Here is a 17,358-nt window from a genome sequence, read left to right as displayed (position 1 = left end):
CGCAAGGCCATGCTGTCAGAAATCGATCGACTACGAGAAGCTGGTTTTATCAAGGAGTTGCACACAGAAGCCACATGGGTAGCAAATCCTGTGTTGGTGCCGAAGAAAAACACTAAGGTCCTTCGCATGTGCGTCGACTTTACGTGTCTCAATAAACATTGTCCAAAGGATCACTTTCCCCTCCCGAGGATCGATCAAATTATCGACTCCACGGCTGGATGTGAACGTCTTTCCTTCCTGGACGCATATTCTGGTTACAACCAGATCAGATTGAAAGAAGAAGATGAAGTAAAGACAGCGTTCATCACACCTTATGGCGTGTTTTGCTACAGAACAATGCCCTTTGGTCTGAAAAACGCGGGAGCAACATATCAGAGGATGATGCTGAAGTGTTTGGCGACACAGATTGGGAAAAACGTGCAAGTATACATCGACGATGTCGTCATAACGTCAAGAAAGGGGCAACGCTGATCGAGGATCTCAAGGAAACCTTTGACAACCTCGACAAATTCTGCCTCAAGCTGAACCCGACGAAGTGTTCTTTTGGCGTTCCAGCAGGAGAACTTCTGAGGTTTCTAGTTTCAGCAAGAGGGATTGAAGCAAATCCCGACAAAATACAAGCTATCGTAACAATGAGGAAGCCAACAAAGTTGAAAGAAATACAGCAGCTAACTGGGCGAGTCGCAGCTTTGAGCAGATTCGTCGCCAGGCTGGGAGTAAAAGCGTTACCATTTTACGCTCTGATAAAGCAAGGAGAGAAATTCCAGTGGAATGAAGAGGCCGACAGAGCTTTCGAGGATTTGAAGCGCACAATCTCGACACCACCAATCTTGGTGGCGCCAAAGGAAAAGGAACCTCTCCTGCTGTATATTGCAGCCACGCCCCAAGTGGTTAGCACGGTGCTAGTTGTTGAAAGAGAAGAAGAAGGAAAACTCCATGGAGTGCAAAGGCCAGTATATTTCATCAGTGAAGTTTTATCGCCTTCCAAACAGCGGTACCCGATGCGAGAAACTAGCATATGGAGTAATTGCAACGGCAAGGAAGTTGCGCCACTATTTTTCGGCACACCCGATAATAGTAGTCAATGAAGCACCTCTTTCAAATATACTGAACAATCCAGAAGCTACAGGGCGTGTCTCCCTTTGGGGAATAGAACTTTCCCCTCGGGACATCACGTATGAAAAAAGAAAGGCAATCAAGTCGCAAGTTCTGCCAGATTTCATTGCAGAGTGGATGGAGCTACAAAACACGGGACCCCCAGATTTGTCGAGAACTTGGACCATGAACTTCGATGGGTCCAAGAGAGTAGAAGGAGCTGGCGCAGGAGTAGTACTTATATCACCTGAAGGCGACAAGTTGAAATACGTCCTTCGGATGACGTTCCCTAACGCATCCAACAATGAAGCAGAATATGAAGCCCTGATACACGGGATGAAGATGGCGAAAGCTTGCGGTGCAACTCGACTAAAAATCTTTGGCGACTCACAATTGGTGGCTCAGCAAGTTATGAACCAATGTGACGCAGTCAATGATAGCATGATGGCATACAAGGAGGTGTACAATGAGCTTGAGAAGCTGTTTGATGGGTGTGAGGTAAATCACATCAGTAGATTGAGCAATGATGAAGCCGACGTTCTCGCAAACATCGGATCGCAGTGCCTCCCAATCCCGCCAGGAGTATTTTGGGAAGAAATAGCGGAGAGATCCACGAAACCGAAAAAGGTGCAGAAAAAAGCAAAGGAAGGAAAAACTACGGCGCCCCTCAAAGAAACCACGGAGGATGAAGAGGACCAAGAACTTGTGATGATGGTAGAAGTTCCTTGGATGCAAGCGTATATATCATATATCCTCAGGAAAGAAATACCCGACGATCCAGTTGAGGCCAGGCGAATTATTCGACGATCCAAAGCTTTCACAGTGATCAAGGGGGAGTTATACAAGCGAAGTATTTCAGGCGTTCTGCAAAGGTGTGTCACACCCGAGGAAGGAAGAATAATTCTGAAGGATGTACACGAAGGAATATGTGGCCACCACGCAAGTAGTCGAGCTATTGCAGCCAAAGTTTTTCGGGCAGGATTCTATTGGTTGACAGCAATCGAGGATGCCAAGGAAATAGTAAGAACTTGCGACGCGTGTCAAAGATTTGCTGCAAAACCTCACTCTCCAGCGGCGGAATTAACACCAATACCATTGTCGTGGCCCTTTGCCCAATGGGGACTTGATATGGTGGGAAAGTTGCACGAAGCTTCGCCAGGAGGATATGAGTACTTGCTGGTCGCTGTCGACAAATTCACCAAGTGGGTAGAAGCGAAGCCAATAAATTCACCAGATGCAGCGTCGGCAATAAAGTTTGTGAAAGGCCTCGTTTTTCGGTTTGGGGTGCCTCATAGCATTGTTACAGATAATGGTTCAAACTTCACATCCAAGGAATTCAAGGAATACTGCGCAGAAGTAGGCATTAAATTGCACTTTGCGTCAGTTGGGCACCCGCAAACTAACGGACAAGTCGAGAAAGCCAATGGTATCATCTGCAACGGCCTCAAAAAGCGCCTGCTAGGACCGCTTGAAAAAGCTCGACATACTTGGCCAGAGGAATTGCCAAGTGTTTTGTGGAGCATCCGAACAACACCAAATACGGAGACACAAGAAACTCCGTTTTTTCTCGTCCACGGAGCCGAAGCAGTACTACCAATTGAAATAGAGCATGATTCTCCAAGAGTAACAGAGTATGACGAAGAAACATCACAAAAAGCTCGGGAGGATGATATGGACGCACTCGACGAAGCTCGCGATGAAGTACTTTCACGAGTCACCAAATACCAGCAAGACCTCAAAAACTACCACAGTCGACGGTTAAGACCAAGATCTTTTCAAGTTGGGGATTTGGTCTTGCGGTTAAATCAAAAAAGTACTGAGAAGCTCGAATCACCATGGTTGGGGCCTTACGTTGTCACGGAAGTCATCGACGGAGGCGCATACAGGATCAAGGACAAGAAGACAGGGGCTCTCGAGAAAAACCCCTGGAACGTAGCGCAGCTCAGGCGGTTCTACGCCTAGAGTTGAAATATAGTCCTTCTCTGTAAAAATACAATGTACTGAAACGCCCGCTAGTTTTCAGACGCACTCTTTTCCTTTTCGGGGCACCGAGTGGGGCCGGAAAGGTTTTTAATGAGGCGGGCTCGCGGTGCTGCAATATAATAAAGATAGTAGAGATATACTTCTTATTCTTCGACACGCTCGGGGGCTCAACGCCTTCAAGTCTCAAAATACGTACAATATAGACAAACTAGACTTACCGAAATATTTCGCCTTGGTACACTAATACCTCGCCAAATATAAAAATCGGAAGCTAACAATTATAAATATAGTGTACACGTCAAAAATCTTATTGCTTTGGTCTAAGAACCTCGCAACAAAAATATAGAACTTCGACACTAAGATACTCGGGGGCTTGCAACCTATTTGATGAAAAAATAAAGATATCTTCTTACGGCAAGAGGAAAAAACTTCGAGATGGAAAAAACAGTACAAACTCTAGCCAGAAGGCTCGGGGGCTCCAACAATATAGAGCACTTTACAATATACAACAAATTTTTTCGGAAATAAAAAAGAAATCAAAAAAGATACAGACACAATGTTTTGCAATATGGTACAAATCAGTCAAAGCTTAAAATACTATCTATGGACAAGCTTCTGGTTGTTTTATGTTCAGCATAGGACCCCTTGATGAAGAATTCTGAGTCCATCCGAAGAAGCTCATCTATCATCGACTCGGCCACAGGAGTTACCATCTCATTGATTGTGTCAATACCATTTTTTCGCCGCGATTTCTTGGCCAGACAATCAGCAACAATCTTCGTCAGGTCTAATTTTGGATGGCAAATATTTATCATAATCATGGCGAACCTTGCTCCAGCAGTCAATTGAGCTCGCACAAAATTATGAATGCGGGGAGCATCTCTGAATATCTCCAGCAATTCAGGAAGAGTTTTGGGAACTTCATTTCGAGGAAACAAAGTCTTGTAAACAAGGGTTAATGTTGTCGTGCAAAAATTGAGAAATTCGCGCACTTGGCAAGCACGATCTTGGAACCTGACAATTTGCTGGGTTCGTTCAGGGGTGGCCCAGAATAAACAGCCATGGTTAAGGGAAAAATTGACAAGAAGATTTGTTCTCTCGTTTACTCTTCGATCTTCGGCGGCAGCATCAAGAACCGAGCCTATTAAGCGACAAGGCAAGAAATTTGAAGGGGGGCACAGCAAAATAAAGAGGAGGCATTGTGAGGTTGGAAAAACATACCTAACATATCTGTGCTTGCTTCCAACATTAGCTCGAGCATGCTATTTTCTCGGGTAGTGGCTTCCTTTGCTTCCAATACAGCAGTATCCTTGGCAGCCATAGCCTCTTTGGCTTGTTGGAGAGCAAGTTTTTCTTGTTCGGATGCTTTCCGAGATTGTTCCATCATTGCCAGAGTTTGTTTCTTCATGGATTGAAGTTGTTGTCGAAGTTCTTGCAAATCTTCCGACAAATGTTTGCTCGAAGAACCTTCAAGGGGGTCGTCATCAACTAGCATTTTCTTCGAGAAGGAAGAAGCAGGTGAAGCATCGGCAGAGCAAGGATTGGTCGAATAGTTATCAAATATTAACTGGAAAAGAAAGCGCCAGGATCAATGATAGTGCCAGAAAGAATTTCATTAATTTCTAGAAAAATTTACATAGACATTACAAAAGAAGTTTCTCCAAAAGGACTACCAGGATAATTGTCGCCACAGCTAAATTGGCGACAAGGGCAAAAGAGACAGAGAAAGCAAAAAACAAAGAGGCATGCAACTAGACCTCCGGCCTCGATGAGCTAGGAGTTGAAGATGGCTTGATCCCGAGATAGGCCAGAATTTTCTTCGTATTGGGCTTGGCTGCCTTGATCAAAGACCGCCATTTTGTTTGCTCTATCTGCTCGGTGTCGCCAACCTTCATCCAGTCAACAGTTTGTTGGCTGTCAGCGACCAAGGCAATAGTGCTCTCGACAGCAATCTTCATGTTCTCCTGGCGCATTTTCAGCCCAAGGTCCTCTGATGGATTGAAGCTCTGGGCAAGGGCAAGGAAAGTCTTGGGCTCCTCTTTCTTCGGGAAGAAGTAGGGGAATAGCTTCGACAATCCTGCGTCAGCATTCACCACGCCTTCACGAATTTCGGATCCATGAAACTCCAAATAAGAAAGTGCGTCAAGGAGAGGATCATTGTCGGGATTCTCCAGATCAAACTCTTGGTTTGTTTGGCCTGCCACAGGAAATAAACGTTGGTCAAAAGCAAGAAAAAGCAGGTCCTATAAAAAATAGAAAGGACCGATAAAATTACCTTGGAAGCGCCGATTTTGCGAATTCAGGCGCTTGAGGATCCCCTTTTCACGAGTAGCCTGTGCGGCTTTGTGCTCGTTTAAAGCAGTTTCAGTATCCTCAAGTCTCTTCTGCAGTTCCTCGACACTAGCAGCTTTTGCCTTGGCTTCATTAGCCTCTGCTTTGGCTTCGCTAGCAACAAGTTCGGCTTTCTTGCGGGCCGCTTCACTTTGCTCCAGTTTTTGAGCAAGAGTGTCGGCAAGCTTGTTGGCCTCTGCAAGTTTCTCTGTCGAAATAGAAAAGAAAGGTCAAAATTGCGACAAAAAACAGGAGCAAGAAGTCAGAAACAACGACAACAAAAAAGTTATTACCTTCAGTTCTGCTGGCATACTCACGGTACCCAATGAATTGGGATCCGATGCGAATAAGCTCTTTGATCATGGGCTGTCAAAGAAGAACAAAGAAAGAGAAACATCGGTATGGAAAAAAGAATGAAGGCGTAAAAAAGCAAATAGAGGAAATATAGATACTGGCAAGAAAATTAAAAAACTTACATCATCCAAGAGCGGAGTAGAAGAGCTACCCAATTGAGGGGCAGGCTCAATGATCGTTTCAATCCTTGTCCTTTTTGGTGAAGGAGCAAGGGGGCTTGAAGGCGGAGTAGTGGTGACGACGTTTTGTTGAGGAGGCGAGGATTCTTCTTTTTCAACTGGCGTATCCGAGACAAGTAAAGTATGTGACGTGCTCATCCGAGGAGCCACGTCAAAAGTTGGTACTTCTTCCTCATCATCGCTGTGATTAAAAATCGACAGCATAAAAAGCAAGATAAGACAAAAATTTCGAGTACAGAAATAAGGAGAAATAAAAATGACTTACGAGCTGACGAGGGATTCAAGATAAGGATCATAAGTTGCCTTCTGATGTGAAGGATCAACTTCTTCGGCTTTGGAAGTGCCGGAATCTTCGACGTCATTCCTCTTCCTTTTGCCTTTTGGAGAAACAGCGGGAGGAGGAGATAGTGCCGACGCAGTGCCTTCGGAAGATCCCGCAGATTTTTGAGAATCCACGGGTTCATTCACAAAAGACGGAGCTTCTTGATTGTCATCAGTGACAATGGCCCTTTCTTCGACTTCTCCACCTTCAGGAAGAGGAGGAAGCGAGACAAGGTCTGGATGATTCTGTGCAAAATAAAACAGGGAGAGATGTCAGAAAAGAAGTTACAAAAAAGATAGCAAAGCAACAACAAGACAATAGACAAAGATTACCTTGGGAAGTGGATTGGCGGCGCTGAATGGTGTCACACGGCAAGAAGAAGGGATAGCATCTTTTTTGCTGAGAGATGAAATTTTTCGGACAAGTTTTTCTAAATCCTTGACCTCGAAATTCACCGACAGCCGATCTACGTCCTTGTCGCCGGCATATTTCCAGAGAGGATATTTGCGAGCCTGAAGCGGCTGCACTCTAGTCCTAAGAAAGTATGCAGTGATTTGGACACCCGATAACTCTTTGCCGCGAGTATTTTGCAACTCGTGGATACGAGCCATCAAGGTTTCTGTCGATGCCCTTTCTTCTTCGGTGGCCTCCGCGTCCCAGGAGCGGCGGCGAAAGATTTTCTCGGCGCCATCAAAAGGAGGGATGTTGTCCTCCGCACATCCATGGTTCTCCTCCTGAATGTACAACCACTTCTTGCGCCATCCTTGAACTGAGTCAGGAAGCTTGACGTCGAAGTAGTCGACAGTGGGCCGAACAGAAATTACAACGCCGCCTATATTATAGGCGACATTGGGCGAGCCATTACGGCGGCAGAAGAAAATGCGCTTCCATAGCGCCCGATTAGGGCCGGACGCCAAGGAAGGCCTCGCACAAAGTGATGAAAATGGAGATATGGAGGATTGAATTTGGCGTGAGGTGGTGGAGTTGCAGACCGTAGATAAAAAGAAGTCCACGGAGAAAAGGATGAATGGGGGCGGAAAGACCGCGGATGAGGTGGTCGACAAAACTTACCCGGTACCCCATTGGAGGGGTTGGGTAGCTTTCCTCACTGGGGAAGCACAGTGCCTTGGGTTTCTTGCTGATCCCCAGCTTCTTGAGCATGTTGATGTCTTGAGTGGAAATCTTCGATCTTTTCCACTCCGCCGCCCCAAGATCCACGGCGGCCATGGAGGACTCCGGCGTACTGTGCCTTGTCAATCGACGAGGTGGCATCAACAATGGCGCAGGGTTTGCAGCTTGGAGGCGAGGAGCTTAGGTGGCTGTGGATCGCAGGAGGAAATTTGCAGATGGGAGCAGGAGGACGGCGCGAGCGGAGGTGTTCGAGGAGGAAGAAGAAGACCTTATATAGAGGTGCGCTGAAGCGGCGGACCGTTGGATAAGGAAAATGTGTGACAGATGATAGCCACGTAACAACAAGGGTAAAAAAGTAATTCAACATTGGGGAAGTTACGGTGCGTGCGCCAGAAAAAGCGGAGGACATGTGTCCCCCACTTGCACGACGTGTCAAGATAGTGGATCAATTGGGCCCGCATGGCAGCGCGAAAAGACTTGTCGCAAATTTCTGACTAGCAATCGTGGCTATCGTCAGCAACAATGTCACCTTGGCAGAAGAAAAAATTCGACTCAACAGCTTCATAAAAGGCGACACGGAAAAATAATGCTGAGCCTTTGATCAAATACAAGTTTTTGATCAAATGCTCGGGGGCTACTTTGGAAAAAAGGAAAAGATCCAGAAGGACAAGATAGAAATGGCGTGAGCCTATGACCAAATACAAATATTTGTTCATAGCCTCGGGGGCTACTCCCATCGGGAGCCCTGTTCGCGCACCCGAGAAATTATAAAACTTCGGGAGATAAAAGAAAATATAGTGGCATAACGCGTGGAGCCTACACCCAAGTACAAGTCCTTGGCTGTAGCCTCGGGGGCTACTCCCATCGGGAACGCTGCTCGCGTGCCCAATGAAATTATAAAAAAGAAAGAAAGAAAGAGAAAAAGAAAGATAGAAGAGCAAAAGAGTATATTTCGAGTTATAATCAACTCTACATATACTCCCATCGGGAGGGCAATATAAGTCATCTTTGACTCAATAAAATGTGCCATTCCAACAGCCGAAAAAGCACTCGACAATATATTCTCAGAACGCCAAAGTTGCGATCAATTTCTGAATGCCGCAAATTTGCGAAGGTAAGACCCCAGATCCGTTCTGCTGGGCGTGGCATCGCCGAAGACTGCGCTCTGCTACTTTTATCCGTATCAACAGATACGAAGAAAAATCCTAACGGACGCGTTAGGTACTCGATAAATTTTACTGGGACTCGACAGAATGGTAAGACCTTAAGCGGCACCTGTCGAAGTTTACACCGGTATCCCGAGGTCATGTCCAGGGACGTGATCTTGAAGTAGGTTTTTGCGGATTGTCACTAGAGCAGTTAACTAGTACCTGATCCGTCAGATGAACTAGCCCCAACTACCATTATCCCTGTACAATATAGATGTTTATGAGAAGAAATATAGAAAAATCGAAGCTGTCGAATAAAAATAAACGGTCGAGATTTTCCTTGACCCTACGATTCAAGCAAAATCTCGGGGGCTACTGACATAGGCATCCCAAATGGGCCTGCCGAAGATAGTACCCGGGGTTTACTGAAGGCCCACTACCCGAAGAATAAGAAGATTCGGAAGCCCAAGATATTATTAAGGAAAGGTAGAGTTGTAATAGAAAGTCTTATTTGTAATTTTACGGGATGAGTTAGAAACCTTCCCGGACTTTGTAACTTGTACAACACGAATCCCTCGGCTCCGCCTCCTATATAAGGGGGAGTCGAGGGACGCGGAAATCATCGAATTATTGTTTACAAACCCTAGTTTTCATAATCGTCGAGTACTTTTCGGCTGAAACCTTCGAGATCTACTTGCCCTCTACTTCCAACTAAACCCTAGCCTACAATCCATAGGCATTGACAAGTTGATACCTTGTCAGTCGCCATCGCGGACAGCGGTGTGAAAGATGTTGGCGGAGACTGTCTGAAAGAACCAGCGGATGATGGTGGCGTCGATGGTGCTCCAGTCAGGGTCATTCGGCAGGGCGAGAAGGTTAATGGTGCCGTTGATGTGGTCGAGGAGATCGTACTCATGGAAGAGGAGGCCAAAGTATGTCTTCCACACGAAGAAGTTGGCCGCGGTGTGGGAGAGCTTGATCGGCATGCGCTCGAGGACGGGAATGTCGCGGATGATGACAACGGAGGGGCCAGCGAAGGGGTTGGAGCTCCCAGACCGCGAGGAGTTGAAGGGGTTGGAGAGGCCGGAGCTGGAGAGGTCGGCCATGGTGGCGGAAGCGGGGCCGCGGCGGCACCAAGGGGAGGCCGCGCGGCTAGGGTATGGGAAGCCGGCGCGGCGGCGGTGCCAAGGAGGAGCGACGGCGGCTTGTTGACGCGTAAAGCACACGCCCGTTGGGAACCCCAAGTGGAAGGTGTGATGCGTACAACAGCAACTTTCCCTCAGTAAGAAACCAAGGTTTATCGAACCAGTAGGAGTCAAGAAGCACGTGAAGGTTGTTGGTGGCGGAGTGTAGTGCAGCGCAACACTAGGGATTCCGGCGCCAACGTGGAACCTGCACAACACAATCCAAATACTTTGCCCCAACTTAACAGTGAGGTTGTCAATCTCACCGGCTTGCTGTAATAAAGGATTAAATGTATGGTGTGGAAGATGATGCAAAGAACAGTAGAACAAGTATTGCAGTAGATTTTATTCGATGTAAAAGAATGGACCGGGGTCCACAAGTCACTAGTGGTGTCTCTCCAATAAGATATAGCATGTTGGGTGAACAAATTACAGTTGGGCAATTGACAAATAAAGAGGGCATGACAATGCACATACATATCATGATGAGTAGTGTGAAATTCAATTGGGCATTACGACAAAGTACATAGACCGCTATCCAGCATGCATCTATGCCTAAAAAGTCCACCTTCAGGTTAGCATCCGCACCCCTTCCAATATTAAGTTGCAAACAACAGACAATTGCATTAAGTATGGTGCGTAATGTAATCAACACAAATATCCTTAGACAAAGCATTGATGTTTTATCCCTAGTGGCAACAGCACATCCACAACCTTAGAACTTTCTCACATCGTCCTGCATTAAATGGAGGCATGAACCCACTATCGAGCATAAATACTCCCTCTTGGAGTTACAAGTATCAACTTGGCCAGAGCCTCTACTAGCAACGGAGAGCATGCAAGATCTTAAACAACACATATATGATAGACTGATAATCAACATAACATAGTATTCCATATTCATCGGATCCCAACAAACGCAACATGTAGCATTACAAATAGATGATCTTGATCATGTTAGGCAGCTCACAAGATCCAACAATGATAGCACATGAGGAGAAGACGACCATCTAGCTACTGCTATGGACCCATAGTCCAGGGGTGAACTACTCACACATCAATCCGGAGGCGATCATGGCGATGAAGAGTCCTCCGGGAGATGATTCCCCTCTCCGGCAGGGTGCCGGAGGCGATCTCCTGAATCCCCCGAGATGGGATTGGCGGCGGCGACGTCTCTGGAAGGTTTTCCGTATCGTGGCTCTCGGTACTGGGGTATTCGCGACGAAGGCTTTAAATAGGCGGAAGGGTAGGTCAGGGGGCGTCACGAGGGCACCACACGCCAGGGCGGTGCGGCCCCACCCTTTGCCGCGCGGCCCTGTTGTGGCGGCGCCTCGTCGCCCCACTTCGTGATCCTTTCGGTCTTCTGGAAGCTTCGTGGGAAAATAAGACCCTGGGCATTGATTTCGTCCAATTCCGAGAATATTTCCTTTGTAGGATTTCTGAAACCAAAAACAGTAGAAAACAACAACTGGCTCTTCGGCATCTTGTCAATAGGTTAGTGCCGGAAAATGCATAAATATGACATAAAGTGTGTATAAAACATGTGAGTATCATCATAAAAGTAGCATGGAACATAAGAAATTATAGATACGTTTGAGATGTATCAAGCATACCAAGCTTAGTTCCTACTCGTCCTCGAGTAGGTAAACGATAACAAAGATAATTTCTGAAGTGACATGCTATCATAATCTTGATCAATACTATTGTAAGCATATGTAATGAATGAAGTGATTCGAAGCAATGGTAAAGACAATGATTAAACAACTGAATCATATAGCAAAGACTTTTCATGAATAGTACTTTCAAGACAAGTATCAATAAGACTTGCATAAGAGTTAACTCATAAAGCAATAGATTCTTAGTATAAAGTTTTAAAGCAACACAAAGGAAGATATAAGTTTCAGCGGTTGCTTTCAACTTCAAGATGTTTATCTCATGGATAATTGTCAACACAAAGTAATATGATGAATGCAAATAAGCAAGTATGTAAGAATCAATGCACAGTTAACACAAGTGTTTGCTTCTAAGATGGAAGCAAATAGGTAAACTGACTCAACATAAAAGTAAAAGAATGTCCCTTGGCAGAGGGAAGCATGGATTGCTATATTTGTGCTAGAGCTTTTATTTTGAAAACATAGAAACAATTTTGTCAACGGTAGTAATAAAGCATATGTGTTATGTATAAGATATCTTATAAGTTGCAATCCTCATGCATAGTATACCAATAGTGCCCGCACCTTGTCCTAATTAGCTTGGATTACATGGATTATCATTGCATAACATATGTTTTAACCAAGTATCACAAAGGGGTACCTCTATGCCGCCTGTACAAAGGTCTAAGGAGAACGCTCGCATTGGATTTCTCGCTTTTCATTATTCTCAACTTAGACATCCATACCGGGACAACATAGACAACAGATAATGGACTCCTCTTTAATGCATAAGCATTCAACAACAGATAATATTCTCATAAGAGATTGAGGATTGTTGTCCAAACTGAAACTTCCACCATGGATCATGGCTTTAGTTAGCGGCCCAATGTTCTTCTCTAACAATATGCATGCTCAAACCATTCAACTCATGATAAATCGCCCTTACTTCAGACAACATGAACATGCATAGCAACTCACATGATATTCAACAAGGGTAATAGTGGATGGCGTCCCCAGGAACATGGTTACCGCTCAACAAGCAACTTATTAAGAAATAAGATACATAAGTACATATTCAATACCATAATAGTTTTTTAAGCTATTTTTTCCATGAGCTATATATTGCAAAGACAAAGAATGGAATTTTAAAGGTAGCACTCAAGAAATTTACTTTGGAATGGCAGAGAAATACCATGTAGTAGGTAGGTATGGTAGACATAAATGGCATAGTTTTTGGCTCAAGGATTTGGATGCACGAGAAGTATTCCCTCTCAATACAAGGCTTAGGCTAGCAAGGTTGTTTGAAACAAACACAAGTATGAACCGGTACAGCAAAACTTACATAAGAACATATTGCAAGCATTATAAAACTCTACACTGTCTTCCTTGTCGTTCAAACCCTTACCAGAAAATATCTAGACTTTAGAGAGACCTATCATGCAAACCAAATTTCAACAAGCTCTACAGTATTTCTTCACTAATAGGTGCAAAGTATATGATGCAAGAGCTTAAACATGATCTAAATGAGCACAACAATTGCCAAGTATCAAATTATTCAAGACATTATACCAATTACCACATGTAGCATTTTCTGTTTCCAACCATATAACAATTAACGAAGCAGTTTCAACCTTCTCCATGAACATTAAGAATAAAGCTAAGAACATATGTGTTCATATGCAACAGCGGAGCGTGTCTCTCTCCCACACAATGAATGCTAGGATCCAATTTTATTCAAACAAAACGAAAACAAGAACATAATGACGCTCCAAGTAAAGCACATAAGATGTGACGGAATAAAAATATAGTTTCACTAGAGGTGTCCTGATAATTTGTCGATGAAGAAGGGGATGTCTTGGGCATCCCCAATTTTAGATGCTTGAGTCTTCTTGAAATATGCAGGGATGAACCACGGGGGTATCCCCAAGCTTAGAGCTTTCACTCTCCTTGATCATATTGTATCATCCTCCTCTCTTGATCCTTAAAAACTTCCTCCACACCAAACTCAAAACAAACTCATTAGAGGGTTAGTGCATATTCAAAAATTCACATGTTCAGAGGTGACATAATCATTCTTAACACTTCTGGACATTGCACAAAGCTACTGAAAGTTAATGGAACAAAGAAATCTATCAAACATAGCAAAACAGGCAATGTGAAATAAAAGGCAGAATCTGTCAAAACAGAACAGTCTGTAAAGACGAATTTTTCTGGGGCACTAAACTTGCTCAGATGAAAATGCTCAAATTGAATGAAAGTTGCGTACATATCTGAGGATCACTCACGTAAATTGGTAGATTTTTCTGAGTTACCTACATAGAATAATACTCAAATTCGTGACAGCAAGAAATCTGTTTCTGCGCAGTAATCCAAATCTAGTATGAACCTTACTATCAAAGACTTTACTTCACACAACAATGCAATAAAATAAAGATAAGGAGAGGTTGCTACAGTAGTAACAACTTCCAAGACTCAAATATAAAATAAAAGTGCAGAAATAAAATAATGAGTTGTCTCCCATAAGCGCTTTTCTTTAACGCCTTTCAGCTAGGCGCAGAAAGTGTGAATTAAGTATTATCAAGAGATGATGCATCAACAGAGGGGTTCGGAGTTTTCTCAACTATGCATTGTATCTTATCTATGTAAGTTTCAGAGGCTCATTTTTCATTACTCTTAGGCTTGCTATTCTCATTAAATAAATTTTCAGGAAAAATCCAATCAAAATTCTTTTCTTGCGCCTCGCACATTCCTAAGAGCTTGCAAGGTATTGAAGTTTTAATATCCTCCTCATAATTAACTTTATTAGTGTACTTTTGTCTATCTTTTTCCATCTTTTCAAGGGTACTAGCAAAGTTGGTATAAGAGCCAAGCATCTTATATTTAGTAAAGACTTTTCTAGCTTCTCTTGCTACATCACCAAATTCTTTAAGAAGGGTTTCTAAGACAAAATGGTTCTTTTCTCCTTCTTCCATATCACAAAGTGTAAGAAACATGTGTTGCATTACGGGGTTGAGATTAACAAATCTAGCTTCTAACATGTGTACTAAAGAAGCGGCAGCAATTTCATAAGTAGGAGCAAGTTCTACTAAGTGTCTATCTTCAAAATCTTCAACCGTACTAATATGAGTGAAAAAATATTCTATATTATCTTTTCCAATGATAGACCCTCGTCCTACCGGTACATCTTTAAGAGTGAACTTAGGAGGAAACATGATGAAATAAGTAAGGTAAATGCAAATAACTAATTTTTTATGTTTTTAATATGGAGAACGCAAACAATATAGTAAATAAAGTAAATGCAAGTAACTAATTTTTTGTATTTTGATATAAGAAAGCAAACAAAGCAGTAAATAAAATAAAGTAAAGCAAGACAAAAACAAAGTAAAGAGATTGGAAGTGGGAGACTCCCCTTGCAGCGTGTCCTGATCTCCCCGGCAACGGCGCCAAAAATTTAGCTTGTTGACGCGTAAAGCACACGCCCGTTGGAAACCCCAAGTGAAAGGTGTGATGCGTACAGCAGCAAGTTTCCCTCAGTAAGAAACCAAGGTTTATCGAACCAGTAGGAGTCAAGAAGCACGTGAAGGTTGTTGGTGGCGGAGTGTAGTGCGGCGCAACACCAGGGATTCCGGCGCCAACGTGGAACCTGCACAACACAATCCAAATACTTTGCCCCAACTTAACAGTGAGGTTGTCAATCTCACCGGCTTGCTGTAACAAAGGATTAAGTGTATGGTGTGGAAGATGATGCAAAGAACAGTAGAACAAGTATTGCAGTAGATTTTATTCGATGTAAAAGAATGGACCGGGGTCCACAGTTCACTAGTGGTGTCTCTCCAATAAGATATAGCATGTTGGGTGAACAAATTACAGTTGGGCAATTGACAAATAAAGAGGGCATGACAATGCACATACATATCATGATGAGTAGTGTGAAATTCAATTGGGCATTACGACAAAGTACATAGACCGCTATCCAGCATGCATCTATGCCTTAAAAGTCCACCTTCAGGTTAGCATCCGCACCCCTTCCAGTATTAAGTTGCAAACAACAGACAATTGCATTAAGTATGGTGCGTAATGTAATCAACACAATATTATGCTCTTCCACCTCCCACCAATATTACTAATATGTTTGGTAACTGGTTGAATGGAGTAGATAGACAATCTAAAGCATTTATCCGGATTGGGGTTTCTGCTCTATGTTGGTCTATTTGGAGGAGCAGGAATGATATAATTTTTAATAAGAAACGTTCCTTTCATTTCTTGCAGGTTATTCATATGGTCTCCCATTGGGTCCAACTCTGGGCCCTACTCTCTCCGGAGGGGCAGCGGGATGCCATGGCTTCTGGATGCACACGGCTCCTGATGGTCGCTCAGGATATCTTGTGCCAGGCTGGTTGGCGTCATACTAGAAGGCTATGTTGATTTGTAGTCTTGCTATGTGTTTCTTTCGATGGTTGATTCTTGTATCAATCCTCGTCGATGAGTGATTTGTAAACAATATTATTTTGAATATTTTTAATAAAAGGCTGTGTGCATCACCATGATGCAGAAGCCGGGGAAGACCCCCATTTCGAAAAAAAAAATGTAATCAACACAAATATCCTTAGACAAAGCATTGATGTTTTATCCCTAGTGGCAACAGCACATCCACAACCTTAGAACTTTCTGTCACTGTCCCAGATTAAATGGAGGCATGAACCCACTATCGAGCATAAATACTCCCTCTTGGAGTTACAAGTATCAACTTGGCCAGAGCCTCTACTAGCAACGGAGAGCATGCAAGATCTTAAACAACACATATATGATAGATTGATAATCAACATAACATAGTATTCCATATTCATCGGATCCCAACAAACGCAACATGTAGCATTAAAAATAGATGATAATGATCATGTTAGGCAGCTCACAAGATCCAACAATGATAGCACATGAGGAGAAGACGACCATCTAGCTACTGCTATGGACCCATAGTCCAGGGGTGAACTACTCACACATCAATCCGGAGGCGATCATGGCGATGAAGAGTCCTCCGGGAGATGATTCCCCTCTCCGGCAGGGTGCCGGAGGCGATCTCCTGAATCCCCCGAGATGGGATTGGCGGCGGCGGCGTCTCTGGAAGGTTTTCCGTATCGTGGCTCTCGGTACTGGGGTATTCGCGACGAAGGCTTTAAGTAGGCGGAAGGGTAGGTCAGGGGGCGTCACGAGGGCCCCACATGCCAGGGCGGCGCGGCCCCACCCTTGGCCGCGCGACCCTGTTGTGGCGGCGCCTCGTCGCCCCACTTCGTGATCCTTTCGGTCTTCTGGAAGGTTCGTGGAAAAATAAGACCCTGGGCGTTGATTTCGTCCAATTCCGAGAATATTTCCTTTGTAGGATTTCTGAAACCAAAAATAGCAGAAAACAGCAACTGGCTTTTCGGCATCTTGTCAATAGGTTAGTGCCGGAAAATGCATAAATATGACATAAAGTGTGTATAAAACATGTGAGTATCATCATAAAAGTAGCATGGAACATAAGAAATTATAGATACGTTTGAGACGTATCACGGCTCGGCTAGGGCTAGGGTAGAATCTTTTTTTAGGTTGATACCATGTAGAGAGATTATTGAAGATTGCACAGCTCCAATAGGGCTGACTGTCACGTATATATATAGGAGCAAACAAAAAATAAGTTTTCTCTTTTTTACATAGGCCACAAAAATTATTATTTTTTCGTGAAACTTGACGCACACACATATATTATGGAGATGTACATGTAGAATTTTTTTAATTTTTTTTCCACACTTCAAAATATGTTTTCTTGGTAGAGGAAGCATACGCACCCGGGAGCCGAATTGAATTTCCGCAAACATATTACAAGCCTTGATGTATAAGGAAAATACCAAAAAAACCTATACAGATACGTATATCTCAAAAAGAATCAGTGGGTATAATAGAGTCTGATGCACTCGCTTGATGGCGGTCGTATGGGCCATC

General features: G+C 43.8%; 2 protein-coding genes across 1 annotated transcript; one reads left to right on the top strand and one right to left on the bottom strand.

Moving 5' to 3' along the window:
* LOC127313239 (ent-kaurene oxidase 2) overlaps positions 1-17,358 on the top strand; it is a 53,040-nt gene that overhangs the window by 11,030 nt on the left and 24,652 nt on the right.
* Positions 4,724-6,026, bottom strand: LOC139833280 (uncharacterized). Its single transcript, XM_071823497.1, has 4 exons — positions 5,886-6,026; positions 5,703-5,775; positions 5,354-5,617; positions 4,724-5,275 (listed from the first exon to the last, which is right to left on the bottom strand). The coding sequence occupies exons 2-4, from the start codon at positions 5,770-5,772 to the stop codon at positions 4,830-4,832; spliced, it is 780 nt and encodes a 259-aa protein (XP_071679598.1). The 5' UTR covers positions 5,773-5,775; positions 5,886-6,026; the 3' UTR covers positions 4,724-4,829.

Source organism: Lolium perenne, chromosome 7, assembly GCF_019359855.2.
Source record: "Lolium perenne isolate Kyuss_39 chromosome 7, Kyuss_2.0, whole genome shotgun sequence".
Classification (NCBI taxonomy): Eukaryota; Viridiplantae; Streptophyta; class Magnoliopsida; order Poales; family Poaceae; genus Lolium; species Lolium perenne.
This window is presented reverse-complemented; position numbering and strand designations above follow the sequence as displayed.